The sequence below is a fragment of the Pocillopora verrucosa genome, chromosome 3, assembly GCF_036669915.1.
Source record: "Pocillopora verrucosa isolate sample1 chromosome 3, ASM3666991v2, whole genome shotgun sequence".
In the NCBI taxonomy this organism is placed as follows: domain Eukaryota; kingdom Metazoa; phylum Cnidaria; class Anthozoa; order Scleractinia; family Pocilloporidae; genus Pocillopora; species Pocillopora verrucosa.
In genome coordinates, this window is record NC_089314.1 from 20,688,014 (window position 1) to 20,703,833 (window position 15,820).

The following is a 15,820-nucleotide window of genomic DNA, read 5'->3' on the forward strand; positions in this document are numbered from 1 at the left end:
GATGTACCGTGTCGTGTTGACTGCATTCGGTTTGTAAGATAGCTCTCAAACCACTTCGACGCTTCATTTGACGCACCGAGCCCTTTCAGCTTGGTGAGGAGAGTTCTATGACATATGCTGTCAAAAGCCTTGCTCAAGTCAATTAGGACCATAGCCGTGATCTTCTTTTTATCCATCGCTTTATATATATGACCGGTGACAAGCAAACTCAGTGTTTCAGTAGAATGGTGTTTACGGTTTCCGCTTTGATGACAGGTGAGGTTGCCTTGTTGAGTCAAATAATCAGTGAACTGATTCAGGGCGATCTTTTCGGTCACTTTAGAAAGTACAGGCAATAATGAAATAGGGCGATTGTTACTCGTGATCACCATCTTTAAGATGTGGCACTACTTCCGACTTCTTCCAGGCCTTAGGGAAAACAGAGTTGCTAAAAGAAGAGTTTATCAATGCAGTCCTTGATCACAAACACTGGAATTCTGTCATAGCCTGGAGCTTTATTAGAAGGCATAGCCATAATCACTTTTCGCACATCTTCACTGGTTATTGCTTTGAAGTCAAACAGTTCATCACAATGAGTTGAACCGAGATAAACAGGAGTAATTGGTAGGCCGTGAAGGCGAGCGAGCTCCGCAGAGTCATCGGCGGCCTTCTGTCCCACAGATATAAAGAAGCGATTGAATTCATTAGCGAGTGCATCTGTGTCCTTGGTAAAGCTTGGGCGGCCTGATTTATTTGGGAGGGCACTGCGAATAGTTTTCCACATTGCCCCACTGTTGTTCTTATTTTCACAGATTTGATGATTGTCGTGCTCTCGTTCCGCCTTCCGTAAAACAAATTTAACTCTATTTCGCAGCTCCTTAAAAGCCTCCCAATCTTCCCTCGTCCCAGTCCTTCTCGCTCTTTTGTGAAGGTGGTCTCTCGCCTTCATCAAATCCCTCATGTCCTCCGTGATGAATGGGTTTGGTTTATGTCGTATTTTCACTGTTTTAACCGGAGCATGGTCGTCCAGACACGCCAACAGCAAGTCATTAAATGCATCGAGTCTGTTATCAACGGATTCGTCTATCAGGTTCATAGTATCCCATGGGATGTGCGCGATGTCATTTGCAAACTGATCGGTTTTATAATTCCGAAAACTACGTGTGACGATGTAGGTTGGGGCTTGCTTGGGTGATCTTAAGTTAATAACAGCATGAACCAGAAAATGATCACTTATAGTTATTTCAAGAACACCGCTCGACTTGACAAGGACAGGGTCAGAGACCAAGATGACATCCAATAAGGAGCGTGAGTTCTCAGTCACGCGAGTTGGCTTGTCTATAAGCTGTGTCGCATTTACAGTTGCACAAAACGACAGCAATGCTTCTCCCCTCGGATTGTTTGAAAGAAGGTCACAGTTTAAGTCGCCTGTTAGCATAATGTCCTTGTATCGTGATAATGCTTCGATGTACTTTGGGAGCAGTTCATTCTCTAGGCATGCAGTTCCAATTTCCGGGGGTCTGTAAACAATACAAACCAGCAATGAACGAAGCTTCTTATTTTGAACTTGAATCCACAACTGGTGTAAGCCGGATTCGGATATTTCCGTGAGATCCTTCAGGACTTTTACCTTCAGAGTAGATTTTACGTAAGCACATTCACCGGCACCTGCTTTTCCAAGGCGATCAAGTCTAAAGACCTTGTATCCCGGGATTTCGACAACACTGTTGGTCACGGAAGAGTTAAACCAGGTCTCCGAGATGGTTAAAATATCAAAATCACGTTCCAAGGCTAACTCCTTCGTTTCGGTTACCGGTTACCTCGCCACCAGGAAGACTCGCCACCAGCGAACTCGCCACCAAGGAACGATCTCGCCACCAACGTACTCGCCACCAAGCGAAGTCTTCTCGCCACCAACCACCAATAAAGAGATAAACTAGAATAAAGTAGTCGAGGAGAGTAGGATGTTCGAACGAGCACAATTCAAATCGGCCGATACGTTTGTGCGCTTGTCTGTATTTAAATTATGACCTTTAGCGACGTGTTAGATGTGTTCCGTTCCTAACTCATTGACATCGAAACGTATCGTGTTTCTCTTTTGCACGTAAGCGAGGAGAAATTGCAAAACTCGATGCGAGGAATAAAAACTTACTTGAGAGAAAATAAAACTTCATGGGAAGAAATAAGTGATGAAATGAAACTCGATAGCAGTTGTATTAAAACTAGATGCGAGAAATTGTCAAGTCGGTGCGAGAAATTGTAAGCGTCGATGGACTGAAGCTTTCCTAAGGCAACTACAGTTGTTTCCCAAGGAGAGTTAACAGTTCGAACCAATCGACTCCTGAGTTTGTTTGCTTATTTGTATGAAAATTTCGACGTCTGTGATGTTATAAGTTCGAACGAATCGACTCACGAGTTTGTTTACTTATCTGTATGCAAAATTCGACGTCTGTGATGTTGTCAAGGGAACTTATTCAATATTCGGTCGAATTATATTACCCAGTTTCCCCGCGGCAAAATAACAACTCCGCTTTTCTTCAGTTTTGAACGTGCTATCGACAACATACGTTTATAAAGTTTGAGTACAGACAAGCGAACAAACTTATCGGTTTCGAACGTGCTTTCGACAACATACGTTTATAAAGTTTGAGTACAGACAAGCGAACAAACTTATCAGCCGAACATCCTACTCTCCTCGACTAATCTCTCTATTGGTGGTTGGTTGCGAGAAGACTTCGCTTGGTGGCGAGTACGTTGGTGGCGAGATCGTTCCTTGGTGGCGAGTTCGCTGGTGGCGAGTCTGCTTGGTGGCGAGGTAACTGGATACCTTCGTTTCAGTGAAGTATTGTCTACATTTGAGAAGCTCTGCGTTAAGATGGGCTATTTCCAAGAGCTTGTTTTGGTTTTTATGCACCGTTGATTGTGCATTCTTTGTCAATTGTATTCTATTACAATTTGCGCTCACGTCAACTGAGTCAGGGATGCGACGAGTCTGTCGATTCCCATGAATAACAGCAATCCTACTGCTAATGGTATCTGGACCTGGTAATGGATGGATGTCGCCACTTAGTGAAATACACAGTTTCATAAAGTTAAAACCAGCACAAGAGTTAGGATAATATGAAATTCTTTGTTTAAAATATTTTAGCCGCGGATCAGTGAACCGGCACGTTGAGCGACCGCACCGCCAAAGAGAAACAAAAGGCTCAGGAGTGGTATTTTGAACCCTTACAAAGGATGGCCGTTCACAAGGCAGATTTCCACGGGCGAAGCTAATCCATAACTCATCTGAACTGCAAAAACCTCCAAAAGCATGTCTGGTAAGCGAAGAGTAGATCGAAATAACACTTCTTTCTTGAATATACTGCGCAAAGCCTAAAGAAAACTCCGGTCCACGACGTCCTACAATGTTCCCATAGGTGTTAAGCTCAGTCTGTCTGCATAACGTAGAGCTCGAGATGAGAAAATAGATCAAAAGTGGAGAGCACAAAAGGCCGTGTCTAGCAGTCATTATGCTAATCCTGTTGATTGTGATTGACTGTGCGTGAAACAGTGTTAGAGAAAGTAATGATTTCAGACATATTCCTTTCGGATACCAGAGTAAATTCCCTCAATATATGGTTCTATTGTGTGAAGTAACCACTCTGTTTTTTTGACATTGACTTAATTTCGAAGATTTTAAGTGTACTCCAATTTACCTAAATAGTTTATGGAGTTGTGAGTTGTCACCTCCCGCCTCAATTTTCTATATTAACGACAGTTTCAGGGAGTGCTTTGTTACGAACCGTGGAGTTGACCAGTCAGCTCTACTAAGCGACGTCCTCCTAAGATTGTGGCACACCTCGCAAAAGTTAAATGCTATGAAAGGGCATTTACGTTTTAATTCAAATATAGATTAGAGTGTTTTCCCGAAGCTAAGTTCGTCAAAAACTAAAACATCTTCAGAACATTTTAAGAATAGGAATAATAAAATCGCTTTTCATGTTCCTTTAGTCAGTCTAGGCAGGGTAAAACGTTGTTAGCAAGAACTTCAAAAAGTTCTTGCTAACAACGTTTTACTTAAAAGGCTTTGACATGAATGACTGTAGTTTTATTTGCGGTCTAACAGAAATAACAACTTTAAGTACTTTACGAAACTTTAGAGTCTCATTTTTTTTTATTTTACAACTTATACGTTGCAACTTTCCACACCTTGTAGGCTTCAACGGCTTCGCCAAAATTATATAACTTGCCTAGTTTACACGTCAACTATAGTGTCCACTCATAATCTATCAATGAATATGTTGAAACTTGCTGAGAAGTTCCTGTGTCTTGTCCCTTGTGATCTACCAGAAGCCTCGAGGCACCACTCAAAACTCGCGCTAAAACTGAATTGAACATGCAAACAAAGTGGACGAAGTGAGACGCGTGGTCCAGCGACTACACCATTGAGATAGCTACTGCAGTGCTTTGAGCAATTATTTTAAGATTCACGTTATTTACTTTGCAGGTTCATAAAAATTTCATGCATGACATTCTCCATCGCTAACTGCAACTTAAATACAAACAATTGAGCCCTTGTTGACATTCCTTCCAAGCCAGCATTACTTGGTGGAGTGTTTTTTTATGTAGTTAATAAGCCCATTTGTTGAAGAATCGTGTGACGTCACTGGTTCAGGGCCCTCCAACTCCGGCTGAATTGCTTTAGCAAGCTGTTTGCCTAATTCAACTCTGTAAGAAAAAAAATTCAATTATTTATTCTCCTTACCGTTCACTAAACGTGTCATGTCACATTGAGGAGAACTTTCCTATTTGCTATTCCTTACACGGGAGTTTTTCTGGATACCGATGAAGCATAAACTACAGACACCAATTTCTGCTTATTTCCTCGCGTATAATTGTCGCGTTTGTATTAATTCGCTTGCTCGCCCAGTACAAAGACAAGTAAGCTACCTACCCCCACTGGTCAAAGGAGTTTATATCCCAGACTACTCCCTGACAAAATATCTTGTGTTCATACATGGCTGTAGAAAAAGAGAAGTAAGAAATCGAGTCAGTATTCGCTTACTTCATTTTAAAAGCACGTTACTGTCTTTCATTAATTCACTTAACAAATTTTCGCAGGACGTAAAGTAAGAAATTTAGGCTGGCCCGTGAGAGCCACAAGTTTCGTGTGTCTGATCACTGCCGCGTGTCTTACTCGCACTCGGTCACTTTGAAAGTATAGACGGAAAATAGCTCTCACAATCACATGATATTTAAACCATGCATCTCATGGAAAAGATAACTTAAACTATACGAGCAAATCACTACTGGAACATATAACTCACCAAGCAAGGCACCAAGAATAAATGGAGTCAGTTTTTGGAACAGAATGGAATTAGTGGGTTTGTTACCCATAAACACCTGTAATGCAAACAGAGACGTGAATAGTTTATTTCGGGTGGAAACAATAATTGAGAATCGAGATCTGTTAAAATTGTTCAATCAAAACATTCGGCAATTAAGAAATTACACTGAATAGAGTAAAAAAAAAAAAAAAAAAAAAAAAAAGAAGGAGAGAGTTCTATCTAATCCCCTGATCATGAAGGCGTCCTAGTAATTCTTTTTTAAACCCTCTGACCCCTAAAAGTGACTAGCTTCTAATTTCCCTTAACAATATCACACCTGAATCACACATTAAGGTCATGAGAATGAAAGAAATGATCATTAACTGAATCAGCTCTTGATTGTTAAACAAATTCTCCTTGTCAACACCTTGGGAAATGTATAGAGAATAGCATGGAGAATATGCACGCTGATATTATGGTGTAAAATTTTAAGGCTACAAGACCGCGGTTGGCTGCACGTTTCAGACTCACTCAATTGGTAATTTTTGCAATCCCAGGGGAAAGCGGAAAACTGGCTGATGTAGAGATAGAAAAAGGGACACAATTTGCAGACCCCACCCTTTTCGTTACACAACGTGTGCTTGAGAGGCATAATACTATGTGATGTACCTTGTGGGGTAAAATCTTCTCCAATGTATCTCCAGACTTTCCACTCTTCTCCAACTCAGCACGAGCCTCGTCGCTTGTCTTCCCTTTCATTAGAGCTTCTGGTTGAGCCAGAAAATTGGCCAAAAGAATCTGTAACAGAATAGACAACGGTTTACAAGACAGCGAAGATATTGCGCGTCTTTTGCTTAAGATAACCGCCATATGAACAATCGTACCTTGTGATGCAATCCACCACTTATAGGATTCTGAGTCTCAACAGGAGCCAAGAAATCTGCTGGAATAATCTTTGTTCCTACAGAGGAAAGCGAACAAAATTTGAGAGCGAAAAAATCACGCGTATCATAAGTACATTTGACGTGTGAGAAACCACAAAATATTATTCTACGAACTCAAAAAAATAAAAACGAACAAACAAAAAACAACAACAAATTCGTGGAAAGACAGCATGGAAGTAAAGTGTCTCACCCACAATCATGAACACAACCCAGACCTGACCTCGCCAACCTTACAGTACCGTGGTAGGCATAAAATACATCATTACGTCTCTTGAATAACATTATCCAAATACGCAACATGGTGTAATTTACCTTGATGGATAAGCTGATAAAATGCGTGTTGCCCGTTAGTCCCAGGCTCTCCCCATACAATGGGTCCGGTGGAGTAGTTGACATGCGCACCACTACGTGTGACATACTTTCCATTGGATTCCATGTCACCCTGATAAAAAAAAAATCAAAATAGATGCCTGTCTTCTTCAAAGTGTTTGGAAAGAAACCGGCTCAAAAAAAAGAAAGCTAGGGCTATTTTTTCCCAAGTACCCTTAAACCAAATTTAAAGTAAACTTATCAGACAATCAGATCAAAGGTATATATTTGTATGAAGCCTAAAGTATGAGAATAACTCAAAATAAAGACACAAGGATGGTCATAGACGAGGGAAAACATAAGTGAAGAACAGATCACAACTGACTTTGTTTGGCATTTTTTCATGAAAGGGTGGTGCGCGTTTTTTAAACAAATTACTAAGTTAAGCGAAACTAGAGTAAAACAATTTCGGATTGCTCCAGATACTTAAAGAGAAAACACACTGGTTTATCATTCCCTCTTACCTGCTGAAAATAGGCTGCAAAACGGTGCATGTACTGAAAACCCAAACAAAGCAGCGTTGAGGATAATTAACGTGAATCTGTTATTTAAGACTATTTCAGGGTATACAGGTAAAGAAGTTTAAACGAAAACGGGAAGTTTAGTGGTAGCAGGTGCTCACCTGATCATATGGAAAAAGGCCATGTGTCTGAGCACCAAAGAAGTTGTTGTACCAAACTCCTAACATTCCCAGGATTACTGGAATCTGTTTCCAAAACGATAAAAAATCCAAAATGTAATAGCTCAGATGAGGGCAAATAACATAAACAATAATATCATGAGAATTTTTCAATAATATGTAATACTACCTGATAAGTTCACATATTCTTCCATCCCCTCTAGTATCATAAATGCCATCCCCCCCTTGAGCCACAATCACTGCACCAGATAAATGTAAATTTGAAACTCCAAAAATAATTCTGTGCTTTAAATTGGATACTTACATTTTTCTCCAAAGGAGTGGAACAAAAGTGATTATCCTACAAAAAAACATTGTAGTGTAATAGATCAAATATTATTAGGCATTTTTTCATAAAGTAGTGGTCAGTAATAGTGGTGTAAAAAGTTTATTTTTGTTTTGATTTCTATTGACCCACCCCTCCCCTCTCCTTCCTTTTGACAATTGCTCACCCCCTTAGTACAAATTTCTTTAATTTTCTCCCCAGCCTTCTGCTTCTGCAGTAAAAATTAAAGATGGTAGGTATGATTTTCACCTAGAAAATATTGAGCACTCGCTCACCGAAATCACACCTGCTCTGCAGGCTATTTTTTAAATTTCTTCTCTCACTCTTGTCTTTTATGTTTGATTAGTTCTTTAGCTCCTTGCTTAAGCCTTTAACTCCCAGGAGTGATTAACATGTAATTTCTCCTTACAACATCCATATATTATCCAACAAACAGGTAGTGATAATGCTTAAACTCATCAGGTAGAGGTTGTTATTTTGATTTAATACCACATTCTACTAACAAATTTACAAGCAAATGTGTAGCTACAGGAGGGGAAAACTAAAAATCAGATCTTAGGAACAAAAGAGTTCATTCTGACCACCTAATTGTACTAACCATAGCATGAGCCCCAGCAAGAAGGGCTTCAAAGTTATCCATTCCTACCACAAACAAATAAAAAAGCTATCACTACTCATGCTGAAAGACATCCACTTTTGTTGTTTAAAATAATAAGGCTTGAATAGGTATACAGTAATATAAATGAAGCAAGAATTTATTGCAGAGAAAGTATGAAACTAAACTGACTGACTAATGGCATATAATTGATTGACTGACTGACAGTTCATGACCAGCCCACTGACCAACCAACTAACTGAACAACCAACTAACTGAACAACCAACTAACTGAACAAACAATTAATTTTAATTATTGTTTATTTAATCATTTCTTGGTTGATATAGTGGATTGCTTGATATTAACTGATTAAATGCTTGATTGAGCAGCTAACTGGCAAATTGACTGACCACCTAATATGACTGACTGACTGACTGTCACTGACCAACAGACTGATTGACCACCTGAATTAATAATGATGGATCAATTGACTAATGGATTGATCAATTCACTTATGGATCAAAAATAATAATGATTCACTGAAGTCAGATTTATACCAATGTAAACAGCGATTGACATTCCAATGGCAGACCAAAGAGAATATCGTCCTCCAACCCACTGAAAAGGAAACAAATGAAAGTGAAATATAGATCACTTAATTATTAGGAAATAGTCATGTCTCCTGTTTTCTAAAACCTTCAACCACCCAACCTCTTTCCAAGGAAGATAATCAAAGTTTTTAACTCTTTAACTCCCACAACATGTAACTTTTCCCTAGAGTATCCATGCATTATCTAGCAAACAGAAAATAAGAATACTAAAACCTATCAGGTTCAAGATATAACCTAGATTGAACACCAAATTCTCAAAATCAATTTACAAGAAAATGTGTAGCAGTTAGCAGGGAGAATTAACAATCAGATCTTGGGAGTTCAAGGGTTAAATACATACATATAAAAGTTGTACTTACATCCCAAAATGCAAACATGTTTTTCTTGTCTATTCCAAATTTAGTGACTTCCACCTGTGGAAAAAAAGGGCTAATAATCTAGGCCCTAATCTCAAGTTTGAACAAGACAGGCAAAATTCTAGGGAGAGTTATTGCTGCATCACTTTCCGAGCTCATTCAATCCCAGGAGTGACCAACAAGGAATTTTTCCTTACATTATTAAAAGGAGAGGTTATGAAAAAAAAAAAAATTTTCAGGGCTAAATAATAAGAAATCTAGCCCAAACATTCTGCAGATAATTAATATTTGGATCTTGGGAAGGGAATGGTTAGAAATGTGCTTTTGCTATGATGTTAGGCCCACCTTCAGCAACTCAAAAATGTAACCTATCTCTTCAACCCAGTTCCCCATCAGGGTAATCAAGCTAGAGAGACTGGGATGAGGAAACAGCTTACATTCTTAGACTTAACATTCAATTTCCAAGGGGGAGGGAGTTGGATAATCTACACTGGATTGCTCTGAATGAGAATCCCAATCAAGGAGTTAAGGATCGTTTACTCTCCTTTTCTCACTAAAATTAAAACCACTATTAGAGGGGAATGTGCTCTCAAAAGATTATATTTTTATAGATACTGAGGTGTAGAAATTGCATGCAAAACTAAGGGCATTATCATGATCTTTATAATTAATTAGAGAAGAATTGCTGGGCAACTAGTTCATGTTAACGAATTAGTCTTTTTCCAACAGTTTTACCAAATAATTGATACAAATTAAGAATTGAACAGTAAGTTTACTCTGCCAGCTATGATTAAAGGTAAATACCCCCTTGGGGTAATAATTACTTGAATATGAAAATATGTCTTTTGCTGCCTATGCTAAATCTCAAAATGTAATGAGAATTAACTAAATAGGCACCAAAATTTATTCATCCATACCTCATTTGTAGAAAGAGCGATGAAATGCTTCGCTACCGCTGAATTCTATCAACAGATGGAAAGTACAAAGTCATTAACACCCACATGACCTGATCAAACAATAAGTATAGGCTGTTCTTAAAAATTTTAATAAGAAAAACCTACTTTTTGATTACACTTTGATGTCATCGACAAAAATTACATAGAACCAAATATTGACTTCCAGATGCCAGTATAGAGGCTAAACAACATCTGTGCTGCTCTCAAGTATTAATCATAGGTGGATATAAATAGAAATCTAATTAATTTTATAAAAGGGCAGGGCAAACATACATCCTTCAACTCTTTCAGCAACCAGTCCCTTGCTGATTTTGCATTTGTAATGGTCTCTATGGTGGTGAATGTCTGTAGAAAAAAAATTACCATTCTTAACTTCTGACTTACAGTAGCTGTATGTGAATAACTCGAAAAGAAACTCAATGATATCCACAATAAGGTGGCTGCAGGAGTAAACCCTTTACACCCTGACATCAGTATTGAAATTCTCCACACTGTTCTCTATACTTTTCCTGAGGTACTGACAAGGAGAATTTGTTTAACAGTCAAGAGCTTCTTTAATTGGCAATAGTTCCCTCTGTTACTGGATAATGTAAGGAGAAATTTAATGCTAGTCACTCTAACCAGCCAAAGGGTTAATCAAATAGACTGAGGCTACAACTGGAAATCAATTTCTTTGGAAGATGTTAAGAGTTATCAACCAACTTCTCAGTATCTCAACCCCTTGTTCAACTCCCAGTAAAACAAAGTAATTATAATAAATTAGAGTAGTGCTATTTCAAAGTTTGTCTGAGACAAACCTTACCATTCTGTTAATGAAATTTTGCCGGTAGTGAAGGAGAGACAGTCAAAGCTTAATTAAGACCTATCAAATGAAGGTACAGGAAATGGACAAAACCCTAGAGCAAAGTAAATTTGAACAAAACAAAGTGTACCCAGTGGATGCCAAGCTTGATGGTTAGACATAGATCTTAAAAGACTAGCTAATATGTGACAAAGAAAATTATGCTTTTCATTTTTTAACTGATAATAAACCATGACTAAATATAAAAGGTCATAAAATTTGGACAAATAAAATATTGAGTTTCAGTTGCATATACCTTTGATGCTACAATGAACAATGTAGTTTCTGGATTCAGAGTTGCCACAGTCTTGGCCAGGTGGGTTCCATCAATATTGGAGACAAAATGGACACTGAGCCCTTTTTTGCCATAAGGTTTCAAGGCTTCAGTCACCATCAGTGGTCCCTACAGACAAATTAAAATAACCTAGTATCTATAGAGAATAGGTATCTGTATGTTCCATCCACATAGAGCTCAACGCTATAAAAATTTGCAACTCTAATAACAAAAAGGTACATATCAATAACTTCAATATAATCAACCCTATGTAATCGTAAATGAACAACATTGAAACTTAACTTAATACGTTATTTATCAAAAATTCATATTATCAACCAAAGGTGAACCCCTTTTAACACATTCCTGAATAATTATTCCATATTTAAATTAATCTGGCTACTTTCCCATGTAAAACTAGTTAGAGAAAACCTGCTACACCTTTTTTTATTAATTGATAAAAGATACCTATTTGTCTATACCAGCCCTGTATTTTTTAAGTTTTATTAATAATACTTACATGTTAATTGTTGATTTAATTATCAACTACACAGTAAACTATTTGACTGTTTGTTTTTGTCTAGCTTACAGCAAATATTACTTTATTACTTGAAACACAGTAAACTGCTATAATTATTTTTTGTAGAACACCTTTACTCTATTTTTGTGAAAACTTTTCTATATCACAATTGTGAATACTATATATTATGTATAGCATTGCCTTTTATGAACAAAAATTGCATGTTTACCAGGTCTGATCCTCCAATTCCAATATTCACAACATCTGTTATTGTTTTTCCAGTATGACCTTAAAAGAAAGGAAATGAAGACTTTCTTAAAAATAAATATTAAGAAAATGGAGGCAACACTAAATTGAAACTGTCTATCATAAAACACAAATATCTCAAATCTTAGAGGAGAAGAGCTGTACTTAGATATGCTTAAATAATCAAAAAATCTCACTAGAGAAAAGAAGAAACAAAAAAGTATTAATCCTTTAATCCCCAACATCAGTATGCTTTATCTCAGTCCATACTGTTCTCTACAAATTTTTTAAGGTGCTGTCACATGGAGAATTTGTTTAACAATCAAGAGCTTCTTCAATTTGGTGATCATTTCCCTTATTCTCATGACCTTAATATTTGATTCAGGGATGATATTGTAGGGAGAATTTAGATGCTAGTCACTCTTTAGGTTAAAAGGTGAAATTAATCACAGCATCTCAAATGCATGTAAGTAAATTTACAGTTTTTTTCCATCTTTTATATTTCAAATCAGTTTTATTTGCATCAGTCCCTTTTCTTTGGAGATCAAAATATACTCATGTCTTGTAGATCCTCATCAAAATAACTTTCATTCTGTCATTACAAAAATACTAATTTATTGGTTAATATCTTTAAATATTTTATTATAATGATTGACTGAAAAAATGTTTTCATTTACCTTTCCAAGTGCCATTCCTTACAGCCTGCAAAACCAAAATTCTACTTTAAGAAGTTATAACAGATTGTGCAAAAAAATAGTTACTAATTAGTGATTTTGATTAATAACAGAAGTTCTTTATGATAAAAGTGCATATTTACAATAAATTAAAACTATAAATCAAACATAAAAATGAATTTTAATTAACAACAAATCATGAACTTTAAGTATAGAAGTCTAATTAAGTATAGAAGTCTAATTTAGCTGTTGTTAACTCAAGCCTACCTCAGTGAAGCTCCTCATCTGGTTAAGAACTGCATTCACATCATCCATTACCTATTTAAAAAAAAATAATAATAGGAGTAAAATGAAATTTATGGAGTCAAGGAAGAGCTTGCGTGACCAGATTAAATTCCTACTACCCCCCTTAATTGAGCTACATACATCCTTTATATATTTGGACACTTGCATAAAAAAACACTATAACAGTTGCAAAATTAAATATAATGTGTATAATTCAAAACTTCTCCAAGTTACACCTGTTTAATTCATAACCATTCTCTCAATTTGAAGAAATTAGCTGTAGTATTGTAGATTTTACACTGTTTGTCTGCTACAAGCAAACTTACATTCTTTCCATCCACAGTAATTGGTTTATTGGAACGGTTTCTAAGAGCTATATGGAGAACTGCTCGGTTCTGAAAAAAAAAAAAACATATTAATTTTAGTCAATGCTCAGTTTAGTGACACACATTGGAGGGGCAGTGGCTTACAACTTAGCTAACTGGGTTCTGAAGGAAGAGGATTAGAACCAAGCTGTGGCCAGTTTATTCTGAGAGACTTTTCCAGCCAAGACCCAGTTCAAACAGTGCATGATGCTATGCAACAGATAAATCACTACCCAGCAGATAACTGTTAACAAAATGTATCCCTTTATTCATTGGATAGAGATTTATCATGAGGACAACTATATCTCCCCTTCCAACATCTGTGGCCCGAGGTACAAATGGATACAAAAGAATACTCAGGGAAAGATTGTTCAATTACCTTTTGCCACCTTGAAATATATCTCTTTTATAAAGTCAAATATCATTTAAAACATACCTCAGTAAAATTAATTTTTTCTCCAGAAAACATCTTCTCACGTGCACTTTCTATTCCTCTAGCTTTTGCCTGTAGCAAGAAAAATTACACCCTTGTAACTTTTTCAATTTAAAAAAACTACTGATGATTTCTTCAAAGCCCATTCTTTCACAGAAAAGAATAAAAACCTGATATCTTTATAGCCATTCCATTAACATACCAGATTCATAAGAAGTTTCATGGTCTCCTCAGTGATAATATTTTTGGAATAGTCAACCAACAGGGTACCATCTTGAGTGTCAAGTTGCACGCTGAAATAGCCCAAAGGAAAAGTGACAAAATTGAAAAAACTTCAGAGAACAGGTTTGGTTTTGTATGCAAACATCACAGACTCAAGCTCTATCAGTCTCACTCCTGTGATAGGGAGCAGGGGGCATGGGTGGGGTTTCAGTTTTGCCCATTTATATGCACACAGGCTCATCAAATACTTCTGTAAGCAACTGAGGAAGAAACGACTGTCTTCCTCAGCTGAATTTCTTTTGCTCCATTAATTTATACATCTGCATACATTATACCCTAGGACACAGAGGAATGAAGCAGCACGCAAGTTAAACTAGTTTGAATATCTTTATTCTAAATTGTCCTATCGACATCATTATGTCAAATCAGCGATGACAGTCATTGTTTCAGAATCTTTGGTCAAGAATTTGTACTTAGTTAGAAGCAAATGAAAGCTAAAATGTCGATCTATTACACATGCAAACTCAGTGATCTCTTAGTGGAGTCACGCATATTTTAAAAGATATTTTATTGAACTGACTTTTATTATAGCTGATTCGAACTTTGAATCACGCAAGTAACAAAAAACATTCCAGGAACGCAGACCTCTGCACGGCTACGGTTAATTTATATCGAGGCCAATCTAAACAAAATGTAACAAACAACAGCTCGATATTGAAGGAATGTTACCTGAATTTATCAAATCTCCCGGGATCCTTCTCAAAAAGGCTTCGCATATGGAGATTGGAGACAGCTTCATAGTGTGATTGCAACGCACTGAACTCGGGACACTCTTTCAGAGAGGTAGCCATGTCTATCTTGGCAACTTTGGGAGCTCTGCTCATCAATATCACTGCAGAATTTCAAAAGAAATGCGTAATCACGAGATTGTTCTTGAAAAGGGCCAATATAAGCACTGAGTTATCAGGCGCAGTAGCCGAAACTTCAATCATGTAACAGTAGTGTAATGTCCCTTGTAACAAACGCACACGTACCAACCTTTGGAAACTTTGAACCACCACTTCTTACCTCACGTTCAGAGCGGGTGACCACTGCTTTAGTATGAGCATTAAACCAACCGCTCTCCATGAAAAATAAAATTGGTAAGGTGGTTTTGTTTTTTCAAACTAGTTTTTCCACGGGAGGGGAGGGTGAGAGCTGTTTAGAGGGGAAGACCGTCTACTACCTGTTCTTTAACAAAGAGGGATACAATTTCTACTTTGCCGTGAACTTCGTAAATCAAGAGAAAACTACCAGACACTCCTAGTATAAGACCCTTAGAAAATAAATCCCGAGAAACTGGGGAAAAATGGTGACGTGCCAAAAACTTTCTGTATAGAGTATGAAAATAAAATATCTTCGTGCAGAGAATCCTATTACAATAATTGTTAGAGCAATCCGAGTAAAGGCCTCAGCAACAGGTTTAAACAAGGTTGGAGAAATTCAGAATATACCGCGAAACTTGTCGATAACTTTATGATCGCATACGTAATGGCCATCTGTTGTTGTTGTTGTTGTTGGCTTATTTTTTTTTTTTCTACTGGTTTGATTTTAGAGCCCTGAAAAAATTATCAGAAATAGAACAGAAAATGAAATAAAGAGATATCGAATCGAGGGAATCTAAACAACAGAAATACACTTCCCTGCTAGTAGGCTACACAGCAAACGTGCGATAAAAGAGTAACAGAAAAGTCTAGCTTAGTTTGGGAGGGTCAACAAGTGAGGCGCCCTTTTTTTTTTTAGAAACAAGAGTCATTTATTCGCCTTTTTTTAATCCCTTCCCTTGCAAGCTCGAAAATCAATTGGAACAGCCATCGTACTCGGGAACGGATATGC

At 37.3% G+C, this 15,820-nt stretch overlaps 1 protein-coding gene across 4 annotated transcripts in view; it reads right to left on the bottom strand.

Moving 5' to 3' along the window:
- The window catches only part of LOC131797738 (glucose-6-phosphate isomerase-like), a 38,232-nt gene extending 22,412 nt beyond the window's left edge, over positions 1-15,820 (bottom strand). Inside the window, exons 1-23 of one of the 4 annotated variants that reach the window (XM_066164134.1) lie at positions 14,980-15,088; positions 14,675-14,837; positions 13,926-14,016; positions 13,727-13,795; positions 13,252-13,320; positions 12,908-12,958; positions 12,644-12,668; positions 11,950-12,008; positions 11,183-11,329; positions 10,359-10,430; positions 10,047-10,091; positions 9,133-9,186; positions 8,720-8,780; positions 8,165-8,208; positions 7,546-7,581; positions 7,224-7,307; positions 7,066-7,098; positions 6,545-6,674; positions 6,173-6,249; positions 5,958-6,086; positions 5,289-5,364; positions 4,916-4,982; positions 4,067-4,689 (exon numbers count right to left, since the gene is read on the bottom strand). In XM_066164134.1, the coding sequence (XP_066020231.1) occupies positions 4,563-4,689; positions 4,916-4,982; positions 5,289-5,364; positions 5,958-6,086; positions 6,173-6,249; positions 6,545-6,674; positions 7,066-7,098; positions 7,224-7,307; positions 7,546-7,581; positions 8,165-8,208; positions 8,720-8,780; positions 9,133-9,186; positions 10,047-10,091; positions 10,359-10,430; positions 11,183-11,329; positions 11,950-12,008; positions 12,644-12,668; positions 12,908-12,958; positions 13,252-13,320; positions 13,727-13,795; positions 13,926-14,016; positions 14,675-14,837; positions 14,980-15,073 (1,803 nt within the window). In that variant the 5' untranslated portion in view covers positions 15,074-15,088 and the 3' untranslated portion in view covers positions 4,067-4,562. Of the gene's footprint in view, positions 1-4,066; positions 4,690-4,915; positions 4,983-5,288; positions 5,365-5,957; positions 6,087-6,172; positions 6,250-6,544; positions 6,675-7,065; positions 7,099-7,223; positions 7,308-7,545; positions 7,582-8,164; positions 8,209-8,719; positions 8,781-9,132; positions 9,187-10,046; positions 10,092-10,358; positions 10,431-11,182; positions 11,330-11,949; positions 12,009-12,643; positions 12,669-12,907; positions 12,959-13,251; positions 13,321-13,726; positions 13,796-13,925; positions 14,017-14,674; positions 14,917-14,979; positions 15,089-15,804 lie in introns of those variants that run through there. The other 3 variants (XM_059115415.2, XM_066164137.1, XM_066164135.1) reach the window with 3 other exon arrangements.